General features: G+C 47.9%; 5 protein-coding genes and 1 long non-coding RNA gene across 8 annotated transcripts; 2 read left to right on the top strand and 4 right to left on the bottom strand.

Annotated features, from left to right (window-relative positions):
* The first annotated feature begins 44 nt into the window (after nucleotides 1–44).
* Nucleotides 45–2,293, top strand: SCCRO3 (defective in cullin neddylation 1 domain containing SCCRO3). Of its 2 annotated transcripts, none has more exons than XM_070213236.1 (5): nucleotides 45–263; nucleotides 314–761; nucleotides 819–956; nucleotides 1,021–1,354; nucleotides 1,416–2,293. In XM_070213236.1, exons 2-5 carry the CDS (start codon nucleotides 587–589, stop codon nucleotides 1,771–1,773), a joined length of 1,005 nt encoding a protein of 334 aa, XP_070069337.1. In that variant the 5' UTR covers nucleotides 45–263; nucleotides 314–586; the 3' UTR covers nucleotides 1,774–2,293. The 2 variants fall into 2 exon arrangements, with proteins under 2 accessions (XP_070069337.1, XP_070069338.1); XM_070213237.1 differs by having other exon boundaries at nucleotides 45–249.
* Nucleotides 2,294–2,493: 200 nt separating this feature from the next.
* Nucleotides 2,494–5,536, top strand: LOC108065122 (uncharacterized). Its single transcript, XM_017153029.3, has 5 exons — nucleotides 2,494–2,895; nucleotides 2,974–3,131; nucleotides 3,188–4,697; nucleotides 4,756–4,895; nucleotides 4,953–5,536. Exons 1-5 carry the CDS (start codon nucleotides 2,828–2,830, stop codon nucleotides 5,126–5,128), a joined length of 2,052 nt encoding a protein of 683 aa, XP_017008518.2. The 5' UTR covers nucleotides 2,494–2,827; the 3' UTR covers nucleotides 5,129–5,536.
* Nucleotides 5,537–6,591: 1,055 nt separating this feature from the next.
* On the bottom strand, nucleotides 6,592–8,549 carry sug (sugarbabe). The gene is made up of 2 exons (XM_017152956.3): nucleotides 8,115–8,549; nucleotides 6,592–7,465 (listed from the first exon to the last, which is right to left on the bottom strand). Exons 1-2 carry the CDS (start codon nucleotides 8,483–8,485, stop codon nucleotides 6,721–6,723), a joined length of 1,116 nt encoding a protein of 371 aa, XP_017008445.2. The 5' UTR covers nucleotides 8,486–8,549; the 3' UTR covers nucleotides 6,592–6,720.
* Nucleotides 8,550–13,068: 4,519 nt separating this feature from the next.
* LOC108065086 (uncharacterized) lies at nucleotides 13,069–13,968 on the bottom strand. 2 transcript variants are annotated; one of them, XM_070213656.1, is made up of 2 exons: nucleotides 13,478–13,968; nucleotides 13,069–13,415 (listed from the first exon to the last, which is right to left on the bottom strand). In XM_070213656.1, exon 1 carries the CDS (start codon nucleotides 13,890–13,892, stop codon nucleotides 13,482–13,484), a length of 411 nt encoding a protein of 136 aa, XP_070069757.1. In that variant the 5' UTR covers nucleotides 13,893–13,968; the 3' UTR covers nucleotides 13,069–13,415; nucleotides 13,478–13,481. The 2 variants fall into 2 exon arrangements, with proteins under 2 accessions (XP_070069757.1, XP_017008447.2); XM_017152958.3 differs by having other exon boundaries at nucleotides 13,074–13,415; nucleotides 13,482–13,966.
* A 477-nt stretch (nucleotides 13,969–14,445) lies between these two features.
* Nucleotides 14,446–19,386, bottom strand: NAT1 (N-acetyltransferase 1). The gene is made up of 3 exons (XM_044395899.2): nucleotides 17,649–19,386; nucleotides 15,251–17,082; nucleotides 14,446–15,184 (listed from the first exon to the last, which is right to left on the bottom strand). Exons 1-3 carry the CDS (start codon nucleotides 19,232–19,234, stop codon nucleotides 15,006–15,008), a joined length of 3,597 nt encoding a protein of 1,198 aa, XP_044251834.2. The 5' UTR covers nucleotides 19,235–19,386; the 3' UTR covers nucleotides 14,446–15,005.
* A 994-nt stretch (nucleotides 19,387–20,380) lies between these two features.
* Nucleotides 20,381–22,508, bottom strand: LOC138912578 (uncharacterized). Its single transcript, XR_011418124.1, has 2 exons — nucleotides 22,403–22,508; nucleotides 20,381–20,476 (listed from the first exon to the last, which is right to left on the bottom strand). It is a non-coding gene; the product is annotated as an uncharacterized lncRNA (long non-coding RNA).
* Nucleotides 22,509–23,296: the final 788 nt, after the last annotated feature.

Here is a 23,296-nt window from a genome sequence, read left to right on the forward strand (position 1 = left end):
CTAAAAAAGTATCGAATACAACCACTTGAGGGCAGTGCAGCCCTGGTCGATTAGTGCAGCCCTGGTCCGAATGCCCGTCAGAAAAAAACAAGTGAAAAAGCGAGATAAATCACATTTTAAAATTGCACAAAATTAATGTTAAACCATCATATGACCACGGGTGAACTGAAAATGTAAATGAAAACGGCGAGCAAAAGAGAGACGAGCGCGATTCGGTGGCAGTAAATGCTGCAGTTGCAACCTGCACATGTATGTGTATACGCGTGAGTGTGCGTTTGCGTAGGAGGCACCAAAATAACAACAGCAATCGCAGTGGCAACAAAGAATCGGAAAGAATCGCACTTGGGAATCGAATTCGGAATCGGAACAGCCACTCCACTTACCATATGTCCAGCCAGCAGAAGGGAATCGCAGTGCCAATGCATAGTCAGTAAATCCCCAAGGAGCCATAGGACCAAACCTCACATACACACATCCACATCCACGCCCTCGACAAATCACAAGCAGCTAGCTCCTTAGCCAACTCAAAACTGGAAGCCATCGAGCGCTCCTGGTAGGAGGAGCAGGCGAAGCTGCAGCACCCACTATGGGCAATTGCCTGAAATGCTTCCAGTCTGCCGCCGAACAATCGATGCCAACGAACGCCTCGTCCCCCAATTCACACAATTCCAATTCCAACGCCTGCCAGACGGCCACCGGCCTTGCAAATTGCTACGAATCGGTGGGCACTAATCCCAATGCCAACGAGCGCTGCGCCCTAGGTGGGTACTATTCCATAGCTATTATAGATTCAAAGTCTAATAGCCCTCTTTATATAGAAACCGATGAACTGCTCTCCAGCCGAACTCCACTCAAGCCAGCAAAAGCAAACAATTGTGATACTAAGCGTAATAGTTTTAAGTCTTTAGGTTTGCTTAATGGCAGTGCGCCCACCATGAGCGATATCATAACAACCGGTGAGTCAGCGCAGCAGCGGAGGTCGTCAGAGTCATTCATTTATACCTTTGTCCAATCAAATAGCTGTCAAGGAGTCCATGGAGGTTTCGCACCAGACGCTGAACAAACTATTCGATGTGTACAAAGATCCCGACGACGAGGACATGATACTCACGGACGGCATCGAGCGACTGTGCAATGACCTCGACTATCAGCCCGATGAGTTCGCCATACTCGTCCTGGCCTGGTGCCTGGATGCCTCGCAGATGTGCCGCTTCACCAAGGCGGAGTTCGTCGAGGGCCTGCACAAGATGCGGGCGGACACAATAGCCAGCATCCGGGTGCGGCTGGAGCAGACAATAGAGATGCTCAGGGCGGACGCCGAGATGTTCAAGCAGTTGTACCGCTTCACCTTCCGGTAGGGAGTTCTCTTCTCAGCGCTCTAGATCTCGGTATATAACTAACACTCCCCTTTTCAGCTTTGGCCTGGAGCCCGATCAGCGCGTCCTCTCGCTCGAGATGGCCATCGACCTGTGGAAACTAGTGTTCACTGTACAAACACCTGATCTCTTCTCCAACTGGATACACTTCCTCGAAAAGCACCCGAATATACGCCGCATACCGAAGGATACATGGAATATGTACCTCAACTTTACGGAACAATGTGATATACAAAATTACGACGACACCGAAGCGTGGCCCAGTCTCTTCGACGACTTCGTGGACTACGAGAAGAACCGTGCGCTGGTGTCGTCGGGCATCCACGACGATGACAACAACAACGACGATCCCCTGCAGAGCCACGTGAAGGCCGAGGATCCGGGTCTCGTGTCGTAGTACCAGCCTCCAGTCTCTTCAGGGCCAAGCAACGTTCAACTCGCCAATAGAAATTAAAGAATGTAAATTTTCACCTTCACTGACGACTCGCTCTCTCCTGCTGCTGCTGAAAGCAAAGAAACAGAAAACCTTAAAACACCCGTGGCCACTAAAAACGAACGATGCGGTGCTGGCGCTGCTGGAAGACGGACTCACCAACTGCCATCATCAGTTAGTTCTTGTTACCAGGACTGGGCAACATTCTGGCCGGAGCAACAACGGACGCATTTGTTTATGTAATTAAAGACTTATCGACAAGAATTTCGGAAAAGCTCAATCATTGGAAACCACATGTGTATATAACTAAACGACTTGAAGGCGGAGCAGAAGGCAGACCTTATAATACTTAGCGACTAATTGATGTATTATTTTAAACAAGATTGCAACATTTTATGGCACTTAACTATTTAAATGCATACAATTACATACTTAACTGTAAGTAGTGGATGTGAATTAAATAAAAGCAACAAAAAGAGTAAAAGCAATGGTGGAATAATTGAGATTGTTAATTAGGGGGTAGTGAAATAATTATAGGAACTTCATTTACTATAACCACTGGTATCTCAGATTAATTATAGTATTTTAAGCGGATTGCATTTAAATCGAGCGCCAATCATCAGGTTAATCGATAGCCGGATCAGCAGACCCAACCGATAACATCGAATCCGTGCAACCGTGGCAGATACGTATATAAAGTTACCGCAGCCCTGGTACCTTCAATTGCTATTTTTGCCTGATAAAAAATTACAAAAATCATCGCAAACGCAGCCAGCCGCCTATGATTAAGTGCTGAGTGGATCCCCCACACCCTCGACCGAACCCCCGCCAGGCGGGAACGATAGCCGAGTGCCGAGCGGCGGCCATCCAGTGATTCACGGCGTTGACATTGAAAAACAAATGCAATGCCAGCACAGTGGGCGTGAGCAGCGGAAGGGGAGCAGTGGCCAGGAAGGGCAAGGATTCAGCGCAAGGACACGGTCGATAGGAGCAGCTGCCCCACTGTCCAGCGGCCACGATGCCCTGCGAAAGCTGCGGCGTGGAATTCACGGTGTTTCGTCGCAAGCGCGCTTGCTTCGACTGCAAGTGAGTAGCGGAACCAAACATATGTGTATCCCAGATTTCGGGGAATCACCGGATTCTCTTGCTCTCAATCCCCAATAGACGCTACTATTGTGCCAACTGCATTGCGTCCAGGCGCTGCCAACGATGCTCCGTGTTCGCCCAGCGTCCTTTACTAAGGACAGATCTATTAAAGCTCAAGCCCAAGGACCTGATTTTCTATCTGCAGTCCAAACACATCTCCACTGAAGGCTGTCTAGGTGAGTCACACATCTTTCGCCATGACTCCGATTTAACTTTTTTCCCTAACCCACAGAGAAAGAGGAGCTGGTGGGCCTGGTCCTCACCCATGTGGCCCAGGTGGACCGGGGCCGTGGCTCGAACGCCTCCTCCAACAGTCCGGGTCGTGGCCAGGCCAACCCCATCGACAGCCTCAAACAGTCGTGCCAAAACTTCTTCTCCAACCTGACCGACAATATAAGCGATTCGCTAGCCTCGTTCGATTCCAAAGTCACCACAAAGCCGCCGGAGAGCAGGCAGCCGGAAGCGCCCTCCCACATCTTCGAGCAGCCCCGGGTGTCCACTCGCGAGATTCCCACTTACGCCAGTGCCGTAAATGGCGGGCCGCAACGCGTCCACATCCATCAAAGCAGCCAGAGCAGCAGCAGTCCCTCAACTTCCACGCAGGCATCGAATAATCGCGATGCCAGCGGTAGCAGCCAGGCCCAAGCGGCCCCTGAGGAAGAGGAGGATAGAGCGGAGGAGCACGACTGCGAGTGTTCAGACGACGAGATTATGGCCACGTTCAGTGAGCGCGTTTCGTTGTCGCTCAAAACCGATACCAGCGCTCGGGTGGTCAGTGTTCCCGCAGCGCCCAGTGGAGGAGGAGGCCCTGGAGCCACCACAGCAGCCAGTCCGGGCTGCTCCAAGCCGGGCTCGAGCAGCTCCAAGGCGGACGCCTCCTCGCAGTCCAGCTTCGAGGAGCTGGGCGCCATCGGTGGCATCTCCGACGAGAGCAAGGCCACCACGGATACCAACAGCAGTCATCTGGACCAGTGGCAAGTGCTAGAGGTGAACCGCATCGATGCGGTGGAGGAAACGCCGACCACGAGCGCCGCCGAGGAGATCCTGGAGGTCACGCTGCGCAGCAGACCGGCGGTGGAAGGCGACGAAAGCCAGATGGGCGATGGGAGCACTCAAACCCTAAATATAGAGCAGCGTCCGGCCAACCCAAGTCCAGCGTTACATCCCGCCGTGCCGCAGCGCACCAAAAAGGTGACCCGCCGACGCTCGGATGGCTACTTGAATCGCCGCTACCATTCCAGCGATGATGAGTCGCCGGTGACGCCAGGTGGACCTGGTCTCAGCCTGGGACTCTCCACGCTCAGCGAACAGCCGGAGCACGGCCTGCATGCGCACTCCCATCGCCAGAGCTGCCAGCGGTGCGGCAAGAACAAGACAAACATCCGTCGGCATGTGGAGAAGATGCGACGCCATCTGGAGAACTCGCAAATGTCCGAGGAGGACATCAAGCGGGAGCTGCAGGAATTCCTCACGTACCTGGAGCAGCGCACCAAGTCCGTGGAGGCCTCCGATGCCGACAGTCATGCAGTGTCTCCGCTCAGCGTGGACGCGATCAGCGTGGCAGCTGGCGGCAGATCACCGGACATGCCCATCACGCCGACCATAGAGTTCTCGCCCACGCAGGATGATGATATCCGCTGGGACGATGACGAGGGCATCCATGTGTACGCGGCACCTTCCGACTTTGAGCCGGCCGCCGGCATTGACTCGCGTTTCGTCAACTTGGAAGACTTTGAGGATTTGTAAGGAATTTCTTCACATAAAAGTAACATAGTCTTAATGCCCCTTTTTGACTTACAGAAAAGACTTGGAGGCTTTGACGGTGAAGCAGTTGAAGGAGGTGCTCATGCTGCACCGCGTCGACTACAAAGGCTGTTGCGAGAAGCAGGAGCTGCTCGACCGCGTCAGCAGGCTGTGGAAAACCATGCGGGAGTCTCCAGGTGAGCTTTTCACTTTATCCCATAACTTCCCCCTATTAATTCTCGACTTTTATGCAGCTGTTGAGAAACTGGCCACGGACGAGCTCTGTAAGATTTGCATGGACGCGCCCATTGAGTGCGTGTTTCTGGAATGCGGGCACATGGCCACCTGCACGAGCTGCGGAAAAGTGCTGAACGAGTGCCCGATTTGCCGACAATATATTGTACGAGTTGTAAGATTTTTTAGAGCATAATGAGACGGCCAACGGTGACTGGAAATGGTGCAATGCAATGGCACAACCAGGTGTACAGCAGCTGTACAGCAAATCCGGTTGGCGGGACTACAGCGTATTTGTTTCCTTAAACGGCGCGAGTGCAACAATAATCTTAGTTTGAATATTCGTTTCTACCGTGTAGTATGTTGCCAGTATGTATGCGTATATATAGTGAACACCCTGATACCGCTTTCAAAGTGTATTTATCTATTTCAAATGTGAAATACTTTTGCTATTTATTTTGTTTGTTCTTGTTGTTTGTATAAAAACGAGAGGTTATCTAGATCAACTAACATTCCTATAAGCCGCTAAAAAGATTAAATCTGTTATTAACAGTTGTGAAAAACTCGTCTAGATGCGCATTTAAACAATAAATATTTTCAAGTATCCAGCGGTCTGTGGGCCAAGCTATTAAAAATAGGGATTTTCCCCAAAACAAAGGTACGACCAGGTGCATAAAGTGTTATCAAAAGATTAGGATCACGGGGCACTTTCCAATTGGTCGATAGTTTAGTGACGGATACTAGGGCTTTTCCCAATACTTTGATCTCTCCGTTTCTAAAAAATCCTTTATTGTTTGGTAAATTATATGTGTATATGTAAAAGAGCCCTGCGTTAATCATTTAATTTTGTTTTATCATAGTATGCCATGAAATTTCTGATTTGTGTAATTCAATTCTATGTGAAATAAATTGAATTTTTTTCTAATTCATTTCGAATTGAATAAATAAATGAATAATTTTTATGAATTTTTTGAGTTTGCCAGTTTTTGTTTTGTGCTTTCTTTTAAGAAATTTTTAACAAATAAATGTTAACTGCATAGTAAATAAAATTCAGGCAGATTTCATCACAAAAGTATGGCCCTTTCTTCTTCTAAAGAAATTGTCGTTTGAATTGTTTCGGAATTCATGCCATTCATTCATTCAATTCTGTTAAACTCAAAATTGAAATTCATTCAATTCTATTAAACTCAAAATTCTAATTAATTCATTCATATAAAACAAAAAATTCAAAATAATTCATTGAATCCATTCATGCAGGGCTCTAATATGTAATATTAATCCTATTATTATATTCTATTTCAAATCCAAAAATATAGTGTCATGCTTTTTGACTGCTTTTAAAAAATGAATAACTCCGCTAAAGGAACATTTCAAGAAATGAAACTTTAAAATTATTTGCATTGCCCGTTAATCGTTTCAAATAATCGCTTAATACGAAAATGAATTTCTTTAAACGAAGACAAGGAAAACTCGGAAACGATTAAACTGATTAATTATAAAAATACAATTTAAAAATCAAAGAATATTATATACTCCAGCTTAATCATCAGAACTTACACATTTTATATTCCCAGAATTAATATAAAACGGAGAATTTCCCCTCTCCAAGGTTCTGTCCCCTTGATAATCCCATGCACTGCCCATGCCAAACTAGAGCTCTTCAAATACAACAGTCTTTAATCAGGTTAAACAATAATCTAGATGTAGTGACAAGAGCTGGGAAACAGCACAATGACTAGACGGGGGAAGAGAGACGAGAGGCGAACCGGTCGGTCGGCCAGTTCAAATTCAAATTCTGTGGATGCGCAGGTCCAGCGGCGACTCCACGTCCATCTTGACGAAGAAGTCCTCGCTGTGGAGGTAGCTGTGCTGCCTCTCGCTTAGCCAATAGCTGGGCGAGAATTCCGCATCTGGCTTGGGCTTCAGCGAGTAGTCGCTGGGCTCATTGTTGGAGTCATCGTAGTAGCGGGCGGAGGAGGAGGAGCAGGTGGACTCCACGCTGCCGGCGGCCGGGAGGCATGTGAAGGCGGACTCGCTGCTGGCCTCCAGGAGGCAAGGGGCGCTGGGCAGGCTGAGGGGCTGGCTGGCGATCAGGTGGATGCTGTGCTTGAAGGTCTTCACGTGCTTGCGCAGCGAGGAGGGATCCGTGTAGCGCTTCTGGCAGCCGGCCACCTTGCACATGTACGGCTTCTCCATCGAGTGGGTGCGGGTGTGCTTGAAGCGGTCCGAGGAGTTCGAGTACGCCTTCTGGCAGCCCTCGAAGCTGCACTTGTACGGCTTCTCGCCGGAGTGCGACCTGATGTGGATCTTGAGGTTCTCCGCCCGCGAGAAGGACTTCTCGCACAGGTGGCAGCGGTGGGGCTTCTCCTTGGTGTGGGTGCGGGTGTGGACGAGCATCTTGTAGCGGGCATTGAATCCCCGTTCGCTGCGCTGGCATCCCCTCCAGCGGCAGTAGTAGAGTCCGTCTGTGAGGGAGGCGATCGCATGTCGCTGGGTCACGTGCTGCGCCAGAGCCTCCAGTGTGTCGAAAACCCTGCAATGACCAAAGGAGATTCGGGGTTAGTGGGGAAAAATGATGGTAATAATGGTATCCAAAATCAAATCATTTTCCTGGCCATAAATTATATTTTACCCCCATCACTTTGACCCAAAATCACATTATTATCGCTATGCGGTGAATACAACTTGGTTTATCAGACAGTCCAGTCCAACAGTTCAACGAATACGAATATCAGGCTGCTGGATTTTTCTGTCGAATGCGTAATCAGCTCTCATGGTAAAAGGGAGCTGTTTTTATTATAATTGATGTCGAGCTATTACAAATAATCCCTTGTACTGTCCCCTACTTTATAAATTTCTTATTAGACCTCTCAAAACTAAATTTTTTTGGATAAACAAAATTTTAAAATATTGAAAAGAAAAATGATATTGAAAATAAACCATTGTACTGATCCCTACATTGTAAATTCCTAATTGGACCTTTCCAAATTCAGTTTTTTGGATAAAAAAATGTCAAAATATTGAAAAAAAAATATAGTTGTAGGAGATCATTTTTGAAGTAAGATTCCTTTGGTAGGTTTTAAAACTATGATAAGGATATGGCTTTTTTTCTCTCAAAAAACATTAGGAAACTGATGATTGATTAATGTCCCTGAGTAGTTTATAATGAATTCGATTCTTACCTATCGCATTCGATCCAGTTGCACACGAAATCGCTGGTGCCGCACTCGCTGCCGCTGCTGCAGGACTTGCTCTCCTCCTGGAACTCCACGGGACTCCGGCAGAGGTCGTCCTGCTGGCCGTGGGCCTTCATGATCACGGACTGGGTGCGCTGGCTATATCCGTATCCGGCGACAGGACGCGGTGGGGTGATGGGCGGCGTGGGGAACCTGATGTGCTGCATCTGCTGGTGGTGATCCGCCAGCCAAGTGCCCGAATCCGAGTAGGCTGCGATGTACGGCGGGGTGTTGTAGGGCGTGAAGTAGCCGACGGGCGGTTCGTATATCCCTCTGGCTGGGCCGCTGTTGAAGATTGACTTTTGTACTATATCCATGGTGGCTTTGGGTAGGTGCTGGTTGTGGTTAGTAGTTGCTTTCGCTAACGCGCTAGCCGATCGAATGAGCCGCTCGCCTGCAGACGTTCGGGTAATATGCGAAACTCGGCGGGCGATAAGGGGTCGCCCAGACGGACAGGGAACGCTTATCAGCCCCGAAGGCTGCAGACGGGTCCGGCGGGGGGGCGTGGCGACAGGGGGGGAGGACGGGCGGCAGACGGAACCAAAACACTGGGGCGTAGAAGAGCAGGTGCGTGGCGTACGGAGGCGGTGGAAAAAATCCACTGGGGCAAATGGATCTGGGGCAAAAGCACACACTACGTGAGTGAAACTCCGTACTGGATGGAAGGGTGGGTGGAGGAGGGTGAACCCGCTTATCAACGCACAAGTGGAAAGCCAGTCAGCCAGCCAGCTAGCCAGCCAACATATGTACATGTGTGCGCCCGATGATCGCTCGTTGGGGGGCAAGCGTTATCGCCCGGTGCCGTCTGCCTGACTTGCACTTCGTACCGCGTAGCGAATTCCCTGCAACCCCACCCTGCGAGCCAAACCACCCCTCCCGAACCGATCCGATCCGAGTGCCACCCCTTCACTCGAACAGGTACGTCAACATCTGGGGGCCTTGCACTCAGAAAAAACTAAGAGCTGTATGATCAGAACGGGACAATTTCTAGATTGTATGGAGAAACTTTCATGATTCAAGACTGCATGTTCTAGAATCAACAAGCAGTCCCGTCCCCAACAAGATCACATCGCATCACTTCCAGAAATAGCTTTATTATGTAAACAAAGCTTGAGGAAATTCTATTAGTTTAATTGTTTATTTTTTTAAAAAAGAATATAGGCGGTTTAATATAAGACGTTACACAAATTAATAAGGACTACATAATTAAATCAATGGTATTTGTAATCCTTTTTAAATCAAAATATGGAGGGAAAGGATTGATGGACATTTAATTAAGGAACTATATCATCAATCTATCTACATCGTCTTCTATTACCCCTTTTAAAAATGATTTAAGAATCTAATTAGCCATTGAATTCCCCAGACACTCAAGGTAAGGTAAACTGATGAAGGGATCAAATTCCAAATTCTAAATTCATATACTTTACAAGAAAAAGTTTCATTCTAAAATGTTTATCACATTCTTTTTAAAGTACAAAGCCTCTTTAAATTTAAATTACCAACTATGGGTCTTTTTCGTTTATAATAGTAGACTTCCTATATGTATAGCTGTATAGGAAGTTTACTATCCCCGATAAAGTGATAAAATTATAAAGCGTACCATCCCGAACCTTAAGTTTCATTCTTGGGTTTGTCTGCCGATTTCACCTCAGTGTGTGGGCGCTGCGTCTGGGACGGCGATAAGGTGGTTATCTCACGCCGAGTCAACAAACACCGACACATGCCGCCGCTCCATATCTTTTGGGCCGAAACTTTCTGCGCCATGACGCGAATGGCACGACGGGAAGCGGAGTTGCGCTCTGCTGGGTGGTGGGTCACTTATCAGCTATTAGCTATCGGCGTTATCAGGCGGCGGAGGAGCTGTCTGGTGCCGTGAATCACTGGCGGAGCAGAGCAACCTTCGCTCCACCTTCGCACTGCAGAAGCAGCAGGAAAGCCAGAACCCAGCCAATCTCGATCCGACGTAATCCGGCCGAATGCACGGGCCGACGAGTGGGGTCCCGGGCTTACGTAAAGACAACATGACATCAGGGACTTTGATAAGCCCTTGCCCCCTATCAGCAGTGCGACAGGTGGATCATTGCCATTTCCCAGCTCGTAGTTCCCAATCGCCCGACCAGATGCCGAATCATGATTTATAAATAGATAGGGGGCACAATCGGAGCACAGTCCGCAAAAATGCTAAAGTACAGTTGCGCATGGCGAGGTCAGTTCAGCGGAATCTTCCCGAGCGCGGCCTTGGGGCTCCGTATCGCCCGACAGAAGGACCCCAGGCGCAACCTAATTTTTATGTTTTGTCCGCGCTTGCCGGCACTTAAATCCCCCAGAGAATGAGTAGAAAAAAATCCGGATTTTCTGGCTGCCAGTGTGAACTTTGTATGGCGCGAGCGGCTGTCGATAAGCCAGCCCCATTGTCTCATCGCCTCCCGAATCCCCTCGATCCGTGCTAAAGCCGCACCAAAACCCCCCCTCGGACATTCCCAAAGTCCAGAAGCTACTGATAAGGCTAGCATGCCAAAAGGAATTAAATATCAGCGAACATTGGCGAATTATTTCATGTGGGGAAGCAGAGCGTGTGTGTGCCTATTAATTTTCCGTGCTACGAATCTCGGCGTAAATAAAAACAAATCAGCACCCAACTGGGCGATCCGGATCGATCCGGATCAGCAGGGTGCAGTCCGCCGGGCGGGATGATGATGTTCAATATTTCTATCAAATTAACAACACTCGACCGATAACCGGCGGGGTCTGGATGGCTGGCAAAGGTGGCCTGGTGGTCCGATAAGCCCCGCCTCGGATCTCCGAGCCGTTCCGATCCGAGCCAACAACTTGACCGGTGGGCGTGCGCCTGAACCGAGGGTTTATCGCCAAGATGCATACTTGCAGTAGGAGCATGGAGAAGGGTCCATTCGAAGTCCAGCCAGCTTATCGCGGCGGTGGAACCCACTGGGTGCTGATATGACTATGCTAGCCCCGCAGAAGGCTAATTACTTTGTTGCCGCCACCGACAGACTTCCAAAGTCCATGTACCGCCTGGCCGCCTGGCCCAGCCAGTCATCACTCGGCACACGGAGGACATGCAACCGGGGCATGGAACCACTCGCATCTCCGACCAATCCGTTTATTACAGATGGCTGCTCGAATTCGGCCGACTGGGATCTATTATTTATAGGGCGCTTATCGCCAGACAGTTGGGTGATATGGCCAAAAAGGAAAAGTTATTAGGCAACCGGGGGAACCAAAAACAGAAAGCTGAAAAAATAATAAAGTAAAAAAAAACATTCCAGACATTCGTGGGAGCCCACAGACCCCGGAGCGCAGACCTTCCGGCAGGGGCTCTATTTTTATACCCGTTCAATGGGTGTTGCTATTTAGGAGCGATATGCTATTGTTTCTGTTACCACTGCTGATACGCCTGACAATATCTCGTCTAGACTGGGCATTATTATGAGAGGCGAATTTATATTTTTTCCTATTTTCGTGGGTTTTTTTTTCGTTTTTCTATTTCGAAGTTTAGCGGAAAAGTTTCAATGGCACATCCAAGCGGTATGATCCAACAACAATTACACAACGCCGCTGGGGGCTTTGTCGTTATATATGACTGGCATTCTTGGCGGGGGTAATTGAGACTTCTTATCAGTCGATTTAGATTTACGATTGTCGGGCAGGAAGTGAAGCCACCTTTCAGTCTGAGAATGCCGAAAGATATAAGGTATTCATATAGTCCTTCAAACTTATAGTAAGGTAACATAATATTGTCTGGGGTTGGGTACTTTTTTGTATCAATGTACTTTATCTTGAAACAATTCTGAAAAATTGCGAAGTCAGAGCAGCAATGACGTGGATACTTTGGATATCACAATTATTAAATATTAGACTATCAAACGGGAAGTGACTTGAACTTGTAGCTCGGGAGTAACCAAATGTTTTTTACGTTACAAAATGGATAACTGTAAAATCTTTATCCAAAAGCATAAAAAATATTGAAAGGAATGAGTTTACTCTTTTTTACTTGGACCAATATTATTCGACAAATAGATCCCTAAATAATTTATTTTTCTCGTCGTCATTAAAGAATTGAAAAATATTGCTACTAATAAAAGGTACCTTAGTGAGTCTATCTGATTTAAGAAAGCTCGTTATACAGAATGATTTACTTGCACAAGTCACTCTAGAAATGTACCACATTTATTTGGTACAGATATGTGTTGAATGAACAAGCAAAAAGTCTAGAGTCTTAAAGTCAATATTTCTGCCTGTCAGCACTCAGCCCGAGCAAAGAATGGATTTTTCTTGCTATGAACATGTGAAAATTAATTTAAAGATTTGTTGGCCGAAGGACTTCAGTTTCTAGTGTCATTTTTTCTTTAAAATTATTTTAGTATTGTATACTAGCTTTAATATGACAAAATAAAAAAAAAAAAATAAATAATATTTAAAGATTTTTATATTAATAATATTTAACATTCGTTTGAATTAATAAATTGAGATACTAACTAAACTTGGGCACAATATTAAAGTGAGCATGATTTTCGTGGTGAAAATAGTGATTGAACTTCAAAATGAATAAAGGGTCAAATGGACTTTCCACGGGAGATTTATTAAAAGGGTATGACTTTTAAATATCAAATTATGGATATCACGTTTTTTAAAATTGTATTTCAGTTTGCACCGAAATTTCTGACAGTTTGTAGATTACACGTGATCTTTATCTGCAAGGATATACACATTTTATAAATTAACATTTAAAATTTGAAAGTGAAACCAGAAACACAGGCCTGATAAATAAAACAGCGCAATACGAGCATACATATTCGAATTTTTAACGATGCCGGGGAAATCACCTATCAATATCAAGCGATCGGTGCAGCCGAACTGACCTTCAAATCACTGGGCGGTGAGGCCGCACGAAGCACGAAGAACATGCGGGTGGCACGCGATCACTCCCACAGCGGGTGACCTCTCTTTACATTGAGCAGCGCCACTATCGCGACACAATTGATAAAGCGTTCGTCTGTAAACTTACTTAGGGCAATAAATTTATTGTACAAAAATCGTTTAGGCGATACACGTTTAAAGTTCGCGCTCACTCGGCCGCCACATGACGTCTGAGCGGAGATCGTGAATCGGAGATCGGAGATCCCAGATAGCGGAGTGCGAGTTCGGGGAGCTGTGTCCGTGGGGTAGCCGCCGGTCCCCGAAATAGATGGTGACCCCCACGCGGCGCCGTGTCATCGGCGGGCCCTGTGTGCACGTGAACCATAAATAAGTATGAACCTCAGGTTTATATTTATACAGGGTAGTACCCACTCAGGCGAAGTGCTCCAGATGGTCCTGCATGTAGGTGACTAGCGACTTCTCGAATATGGGGCCCACCAATCGGTCCAGTTTGAGGTTTAGGCTCACATAGAACTGCCGGCGGTAGCGTTTACTCAATTTGGCTGCCAGTACGGAGGAATCGGTCTGCCCATGTCCGCCCAGGATGGTGGAGGATATGGCCTCGCTGCTGGCGGGATTACGGGAAGGCATGGCCACCGCCAGCTCCTCGAAGACCTCCGATTCCTTGGGATTCACAATAAGCATCGTGCTGCCATGCATTTTCAGGGCGCGAACGGTAAATTGCGAGGGTCCCGCTTCCAAATGGACGCAATGTGAGGTGAAAAGGCCGGAGTCCTTCGCCTGAACAACTCCCCCAGTTTCCAAGACAGCCGCAGTAGCCATTAATTGGGAATTTTGGATGCAAACCGGGAAAATGTAAAAGGAAAACAATGAAATTGCAGATTTGACTTTGGCCAGTGTTACCAGATGGTGCAAATTCTTTTCAAGCCACCCATTTTAATCGCGCGTTCAATTTGAAATATCTTTAAGATGAAAAGTCTCATAAAAAGGCTGTGGAAATAGGGAAATAAGGAAAAAACAGGAGGTAATATAAGATTTTCTTATTCTTCAATGCCCCAAATAAATTTTCCTCCATTTTTTGCACACTAGTTCAAAGAAACCAGGGCTTCCCAATTACCAATGAAAAAATCGATAGGCAAAAGCCCAGGGCGCCAAGTTTGAATAAACACCACTTATAATCCCATAATAAAAACTCCTTCGTTTTCGCCGTTCGCAGTGTTGGTTGCATTTATTAAGGCTCTATTAAATGTGGGCGAGATTTTAATGTTTACGTTTGTTGAGTTAAAATACATATATACGATATTTTGTTCACAATTACATTCAGATTTTGTTTCGCTCCCTGCAGCGCACGTCGATTGGTTTTTGTTTTTATATAATATTTACGTTGTCGTTTGATTTGACCTACTTAATTAAATACACAATCGGGAAATCTGCGAGAGAGTATGTACCAAACAAAGGCAGACAATGGAAATCAATGATATTCGATTTAAAGATCAGTTCCGGTTGTTATATGTAAGTAAAAAAAAGTAGATGAAATTCACTAATTATGAGTTAGACTTAAAACGTCAGTGGTCAATGGTAATTTACTAATTTCGCTGGCGATTATGTTGTATGGATTAAATATCGTTTATGCTTGCCGTCTATTGCGTTTTATTTATTGATAATTGGTTGTTAAAGTTCTTTGAATTTGTTGGATATCAAATAATTTTGATTAATTTGTTTTTTTTTTGTTGTTTCTTCTACTATAATTTGACTAAGATTTGCAACCGCGATTTCAAACTTCCATCCTGCTGGTATTTTCTTTGCTTTTTTCTCGTTTGACTTTCTTTTTTTTGTTAGTTTTGTTATTTTTCATCATGTAATCTTTATCGATTTGTGAATAAATATTGGAAGTGATAAACATATAGCGTTGTCGTTATGCGGGACTGGTGCTGCTTAATCCTCATCGTCCTCAGATTCGGCTTCCTGCAGCCAAGTCAGCCAGGCGTTCACTTGGAACAAAGCAGATCCTTTGCCTGGATATTTGTCGGAAATCTCCTCTTTCCACAAGACGAATGCCTCCTCCTCGATAATTTCAGATTCGTAAAGATATTTGAACCAACGGCACAGCATGCCTAATGAAACAAACAAATAAAAATGAGTAACCTTGAATGGATTAATGATTATAGATTATTGCTTACCCTTGGGGAAATTCTCGTTGTAGCAGAACGACTGCAGGGCGTAGAGGGCCATCAGCTGCAGCTCGTTCTGTCCCAAGAAGGTCTGCAGCATTTGGCTGTAGTTCTCCAGCAACTGCTGCTCCTTCTGGGTCACCGCCTTCTCCGGGTGCTCCTTGGGGTCCAGGTTGGCCGCCAGCGTCGTCTCCTTGGTCACGTACTTGACCACCACGGTCATGAGGGCTTGGATGAAGCCCGGGTCCTTGTAGTACTTGTTGTCCACGTTGGCCTTGATCCACTTGTAGAAGTTGTTGGGGTTCGGGTCGCTCTGCAGCTGCTTCAGCATCTCGGCCTGCACCTTCAGCAGCGGATAGAGGAAGGACAGCTGTCGATCCTCGAGGATCGCGGCCAGACGCTCCTTGTTGCGATCAGCTTCCGGCAGACTGTTGATCAGATCCACCTTGCTCGCGCGGAACTTCTCCTCCAGCGCATCCTTGCCGATCACCTTGACCAGCTGCTGCAGCACGAGCAGGAACAGCGGATAGTGCTGTCCGTTGTCCGTGAAGTTGGCGATGTCGTTCAGCTTCAGCAGAGCCGGTTCGCACACGGTCTTGGCCAGCACACTGGCCACGAGGCTCGCAATGCGTGGATTCAGCGCCTCCCGCTCGTTCATCTTGTTGACCAGCTGCTTGAAGACCTCGACCACGATGTTCGACTTGATATTGGCCTGTTTGCGCAACGTCTGCAGGAGTCTCACGACGCGTTCCAGATACACATCGTTCACGCGATCGAGAACATCCATCAGCAGATTGAGGCACACATCCTTGAGCGACTTCTCGGGCAGCTTCAGCTCGAGGAATCCATCTACCAGCGAGGTGAAGCGATCTGGAGTGGCCACAGGTGTGGCGTCATCTTCCTTTGCCTCCTGATCTTCAGCTGCAGCAGTCTCTGTTTCTGTTTCTGTCACCTTGACCTCACTGTCATCCTCCTCCTCGTCGTAGTAGAACTTATCCTTGAAGTACTGGCTGGCCTTCTTGGCCAGTTCCTCCTTGCTGGGACCCTTGTCCTTCTTTTGCTGCTTGGCCGAGCCATTGCCGCCGGACGGGGTGCTCGGGCGCTCCACGGACCCGTTCTTGGCCTGATCCTTTCCGTCGTGCGAGCCCTTCCTGGCCGCCTGGCCGTCGGTCTGCTGCTCGCTTAGTTTTTCAGCTCCCGATCCAAAGTTCGGGGATGAGGAGGTGGCCTTCAGGCCCCTCTCGTTCTGCACTCCCAGCAGAGTGCGGTTCTCTGCGTATTCGGCCGATGGTGTCGACGAGGGACGCGCTGGATTCATCAAGTGGGAGGTGGGCGTGCCCAGCATGGGGTAGTGCGAATTCGACAGCTGGCCTTGCTGATCCTTGCCCTGCGAGCTGCCCTGATTGTTGTTGCTGCCGCTGCTGTTGGGCGGCGTGGACATGGGCAGCGTGGCCGGGAACTTCTGGTTCTGGGAGGCCGCTCGGAAGAGCAAGGAGTTGGCCGCCGGGCGCATTTGCAAGTTCTCCACCGCATCCTGGTTCGTGGTGATCAAATTGCGCTTGAACCTCGGTGCCAACTCCTTGCTACCCAGCAGCTGATTGCCCCCATACTGTCCGTCGTTGCGATCCCTGTCGCGATCGTTGTTCCTGCGCGAATCATCGCGATCCCGGTTGTTGGAGGAACCGCCGCCGCCATTGCCGCCTCCGTTCTGGTTGTGCTTATTGTAGCGATTGCCATAGTTGGCTCCGCCGCTGCCGCCTTGGTCGCGGTCCCGGTTGCGATCGCCGCGATTGTTGTACTGGCGATTGTCGCGATCTCGGTCACGATTGCTGGTAGCAAACCTATGAAGCACATGGGAAATATGAAATTAAATTCAGGCACTCTTTTTAAACCCCCTTCTAAGTAAATCCAAATTAGAGCCCTGCGTGAATCATTCAATTTTTGTTTTATCATAGCATACTATGCCATGAAATTTCTGATTTGTTTAATTCAATTCTAAGTGGAATAAATGTTTTTCTAATTCATTTCGAATAGAATGAATGAATAATTTTTATGAATTTTTCGCATTGCCAGTTTTTTTTTCTTCTTTCTGGTAACTGCTGGTAACTGGTTAACTGCATAGTCAATAAAATTCAGGCAGATTTAATCACAAAATTATGGCACTTTCCTCTTCAAAAGAAATTGTCTTTTGAATTATTTCGGAATTTATGCCATTCATTCATTCAATTCTATTAGTCAAATTCAATCAATTCTATTAAACTCTAAATTCTAATTAATTTATTCATATAAAACAAAAAATTCAAAATAATTCAAGGAATCCATCCATGCAAGGCTCTATTTCCAACACACCTAAACCCCTTTTAAGTAAATCTAAATGTTTATTTAACACTAAAATAGGTATACTTACGGCGAGACAATCGGCGAGGCTCCCGTGACACTCAGTCCGCTAAACATGTCATTATAGCCGCCCGGCTGGATATTCAGATGGAACCGATTCATCCAGCTGTCCGAGTCGCGATCGTTGTTGCGCATATCCCGGTTGCGATTGGGGAACGGGGTGCGGATTATCGAGTCGTCGTCCGAGCGTATTTGCTTTATGGGGACGGGGCCCTCGGTGGTGCCCAGCTTGCGCGGCACCCAATGGTTCTGGCGCAACTCGATGACGTCCTTCAGCATGAAGCGTATCCGCGGTGGATATTCAGATGACTTTGACCGACGTTCAAGCGTCTCGAAGTACTGGTTCATCAGCTCTTTGCCCTGTTCTGAATCCAGATTCTTGCCGCAAGTCTTGAGCAGCTGAGCCAGGCATTCCATGTCCTCGCACATTTCCTGCGCACCGGCCGTACGCTTCTTCTTCTTGTCCAGTAGCTCCATGATGCACTGATGCAGCACGGTCTTCGACAGCATGTCGAGCTTGTTGAGCTCCCCGATGAACTTGACGTTGCCGAGCATCCGCTGCTTGGCCAAATGGCGGCGCTCCTCCTCGTCGGCCTCATTTTCGGGCGGCGGTCGGTTGTCGTTCTCGTCGCGCTTCAATCGGTTGTTGAACTTGTCGCGACAGACGGCGATCAGGAGGCGCAGGAAGGTGCACGAGTTGTTTGGTTCCTTGTCGAATGACGGGGCTTCCTCGGACAGACGCTTGCAGAGCTGCGCGTACATAGACGAGTACTTGGGCTCGTCCAAGGCCTTGTCGAATATCAGCAGTATCACGCCGTTCAGAATGACAATGGAGTTGAGGTCCAGCTTCAGCAGCTCATCGCTCAGCTCCTGGAACTTCTCGGGCGTTAGCTTGTTCAGAATACCCCTCACGCGTCGAAAGACGGCGTCGTTCTTCTCGCTCTGGGTGAGTCCATGCTGCGGACGCAGCGAGGGTGGTATCCAGCGTCCGGTGATCGGTGGCGGAGTGCTTGCCTTGCCTGCTTGCTGCTGTTGCTGTTGGGAATGCGGGGCTGCTGCTGCCGCCGCTGATCCGGAGTTCAGAGAATTGTTCGAAGAAGTAGAGCCAGAGATTGGAGCAGATGCATTGCCGTTGCGTAGAGTGGGCGTGCGACTGGCCGATGATCCTCCGTAGCGATCCGCCTCCGACCTGCCGTAGCTGCGAGGTCCTCCGCTCGCTCCTCCTCCTCCGCTGCCTCCTCCGTTCCGCTCTAGGCTGTTGGTGTTGTTGTAGCGCTGGTGCGAAGGTGAATCCTCGTAGCTGTCGCGATAGTTGCTGCTGCTGTAGCCGCCGCCACTCACGCCTCCATCGTTGCCACCGCGCGAACCGCCGTACGACGACTTGCTGTTGCTGGTTGAGCTCGCTGCAGATCCGTTGAAGTTGCTGCTGTTGCCGTTGCCGTTCCCGTTGCCGCTGCCGTAACGTGACGGTGGGCCGTTGCTCCCATTGCCGTTCTCGTAGTTGCGGCCGGAGCGATAGTTGCTGGCTCCAGATCCGCCTCCTACTCCTCCTCCTCCCTGGGAGTTTGAGTTCAGTGATCGGTTTGTAGCTGCCATCGGAGTTGGAGTGATAGTTGCTGCGACTACCACGTTGCTGATCCTGCTGCTGGTATCTGCCAGAGGAGGAGCCGCCGTTGTAGCCGTCGGAGCTGCCGGTTAAGCCTTGACCCAAAATGTCACTATTTTTCGGATAGTAACGCGACGACGACGAGTCACCCTGGTAAGATCGTCGAGGTCTTGGGCTCACCTCACTGTCGTGTTGGCGAATTTTGGCGGAATTCTTGCTATAGCCAGTTGAAAAGTGTCCGGCCTGTCCACCAGATGATCGGCTGCCGTTCCTGCCGCCCTCGCTGTTGCCGCTAATGGCCGGAGATCCTCCGCTGCCGCTGCCGCCGCCGTTGCCCTTGAAGCCTGATCCGTTGGAGCCGCCCTTGCGATAGCCGCTGCCGCCCTGCGAATTCGAACCCGACGATGGCGACGAGCCCTTGTCGATCTTCACCAGATTTTTGAGGTTGTTGAACGTATCGGTCGCTGTGGTGATCGGCAGGAGATTGGGACTGGTGTTGAGCAGGGTTTTGCCGACCGTGGGTGTCGGTGGGGTTTGGCCACCGCAGCTGACGCCGATAACGCCGCCGCCTCCGCCACCACCGCGATTGGTTGGCTGCTCGTAATTGCGCTCGATCTCGCTGGGATTGGCCGTTATTACCAGTCGTAAATCGCTGCCGCCGCCGATGCTCGTCGTATCACCGGTGCTGGTGCCTCCCTCAATGGTGATCGCTTTACCGCCCCGGAACTGATCTATGATGACGCCTGCCTGGTGCCCGTTGGTGACTCCGGACCAACGCTGCGGACTGTCGTCGTAAGAGTGCAAAAGGGGAGCGGCGTCGTACGTTGATAGAGGAATGGTGGATGCTTTTCTGGATCGACTGGGGGGCGAAATGGGTGCGTGCTTCTGTGGCACGGAGTGGGTTCCTCTCGGCGTCTTGCTAGCTTTCCCCGTTTCTGGGGGGGATCTCGATCTGGATCTGGATTTGGTTATCCTGGTCTGGTCGGTGCTTGATCCTCTCGGGGACTTTCGACGAAACGCACACAAATCTAACACACACACGCGTACGCACACAGAGACAAGTTGGATGCTCGGGTATCCCGTTAAGTTGAGATGACGATGCTGCTTCTCCTTCCGATTTCGGACTCTTCCTGTAGCTGTAGCTCCTTTGGAGATTGCAAGTCCTGCGTGGTAACACCTGGAATTGGTCGCTCGTTACGTCACACTGGTTATGGCCTTGCGTTGGGGGAATCCTGCGGAGAAATCGGAGGGGAAAACAGGAGAAGCCGGGGAACCGTGGCAAGTTAATAAAAAAGGAGATAATAGGAAAGACTAAAATATACAGGTTAGACGAAAAATAAATCTACGACCAGACGAATCAACTATATTACGTACAACTGTGACAAAAATACAAAGGAAAACTGATGATGATGATGTGCGAGTGGGTTTAAATTGCAAATCTCCAGCGATTGTTTTTGTTTACACTCGATTTCGCAGCGGATAACAAAAACAACAGCACCTGACTGGCAAACTGGAAAATATGCATTTAATGGAAATAACCTCGGCGAGCACCTTCAAGTATATTCCACTTCCACTCTCTCCCGCCAATTGAAACGGCACTGCCGCATTCTCCCCACCTGCGCCTGTGTGTGTGCGTGCTTGTGGCATTGCCATCCAGACATCAAGTGCTGGGAAGATTCTAATTAATCACTGGTTTAATCAATGCCAACTGGCTTTTAGCCGTTGCCTGGCAATATTTTTCGCCAAGTTACTTTCGCTTGATTGCCTCATTTGTTATGGCCTGCAACTCGGTTCTTTGTTCCCGCTTTCTTTGTTTGGCGCACTCTCTCCCCAAACACACACACCCAAGAGAACTAGAAGCTGCGTCCGTGTGTCAGTGTCCTTTCTTTGTGTTGGGGTTTATGGCCTCAGCTTTGGGGGATCTCGCTCCCCCTCTCTCACCAGCCTGCTAGCCCCGTCTCGCTCGCACACGATGATGCCAGTCTTCTGCGCCACGGAATTAAAGTCTCTTGACCCCGGGAAACAGGCAGAGGCGCAGCGACAAGGGGGTTGCAAAAGCTGATTAGCTGACTCACTGGCATTTCGCTCAATTTGCTTGGCTTAATTGATTGGCGATAGGACGAACAACCCTGCAATGTGTCTTTGGCTCTACGAGGGTACATACATATTTCTGAGCCTGCAATAATGTCTTCTTCCGCTCGGGCAAAGCCAACTAAACAGCCCCAATGCGAAAACCCACCCTCTGCTGCATTGAGGCGTCGACCCCGACCCGACAAATAAACCCCCCTCTTTCCGTTTTCCGCCCGGACCCAGTTGTGGATGATTTTGACCTCAATTCGAGCGTTCGGCTCTCGTGTGCAAGTGTTTGTCGCTGTCTGCATATTTAACTGGCCAAGTGGCACACCCACATTGCAATAAGTATTTCATTTTTTCAGGGGGGCTTCAAGAGCAAATATCTTAAAACCCCAAAAAAATTAAAACCATGGAAAGGCACTCATTTCCCCAATAGTGACGAACGCAAGGCGAACAAAGTGCACTCACACATGGGGGTATACACAGCACGAGTGTGTGTGCGTGAGAGATCGGAGAGCATCTGGAAGGCACACGCCAAAAGTGAGGCTGTGAAAATGGAGTAAAAAAGAAAAACTTCAACTCCAGGGGTGGGCTGTCTTCTAGGGGGAAGGGGGGCACACTACAGATAGCTCGAAGAGCCACAACGTCAACAGCATTTGAGATTTTCCGATGTGCCGCCGCCATTTTGTGGCATAAATATGTGTACCTACACACACTCATATACGGGCAAAACTTTCTTTGTGTTTTTTTTCGGAGTGATTCACTTGATTTAGAATTCCCAGTTCCTGTTTTCGACTACCAATTCTTAGAGATGATTGCCTCGCCTGAGTGACGAAGGCGTCTATTGGCGTTTCGCACTTTTATTGATTTCACAGCTTGACTTTTTCGCCGTGAAGAAACGAGGACGACCACACAGACACAGACTTATACACACACAATCTAATCGGTTTTCTCTTGCACATCGTGGAAAATTTTATGGCTAATTTGCGGAAAACCCACCTGCGGCTCAGCAGGCTTTTAGTTTTCCCTCTGGAGACGGCGAAAAAACCCTTGCACAGCCTACTTTTTAAATTATTTTTACTAACCTTTACTTGAGTAATTTCGTATAGCAAATCACGCAAAGGTTCCACGAATACAGTGTGACCGCGGAATTACCTGATACCGTCTGGCTCTGAAAAACGTATTTAATACCATTTATACTGTTTCAAAAATACCAACTTCGATGACGTCTATCGACTATCTTACCAAAAAATCGGGAGGGTGTCCTCGCTAGGCTTAGCCGGGTCACGGTTCATGGCGATGGTGGAAAACTTTGCTAAATATTAATTTATTCCAAAACCATGGTGGAGAGCTTGGGATCCTATCGAGGACTCAAAAGTATATCGATCCAGTTCGATTACACAGCAGTGTTGAGAATGGTTTTGGAGGGATGAGTGTTGGTAAGCGTTATCTGCCCGCCAAATTTAAATATATTTTCAAAACACGTATAACTTGGATCAAACCGGATCGGACAACTATATCCATTAGCTCCCATACGAATGCTCGGGAAACTAACAGAAAAAAAGTTTAGCTTCTTTTGTTTTTAATTATAAGAATTCAGAATTAAGAATAGCATTTTTAAATGATAAGTTGCAAATTACAAATATATTTTAATAAGATTAGTATTAAATTAATACTTTTGGAAGTTATATAGGCAATCTTTCAGTAAAGAAAATCAACCACAAAATATGAGCTTTATAATATTTAGTATAACATTAATACTACAGAGTTCAAATTAGATATTATTTACCTAGTATATTTTAATACAACGAGTATAAAGAGTTAAACTATATTTTTTTGTTGGAGTGTTGACTTTGTAATTTGGAAGACGAAAATAGTTCCATTTTTGGTAATTCAATAGAATGACAATTTAAAGAAAATATATGCCTATATTGAGTAAACAAAGTGTTTAGGGCGTACCCCTAGGAGCATTGAGGCAG

Source organism: Drosophila takahashii, chromosome 2R (genome assembly GCF_030179915.1).
Source record: "Drosophila takahashii strain IR98-3 E-12201 chromosome 2R, DtakHiC1v2, whole genome shotgun sequence".
NCBI lineage: Eukaryota > Metazoa > Arthropoda > Insecta > Diptera > Drosophilidae > Drosophila > Drosophila takahashii.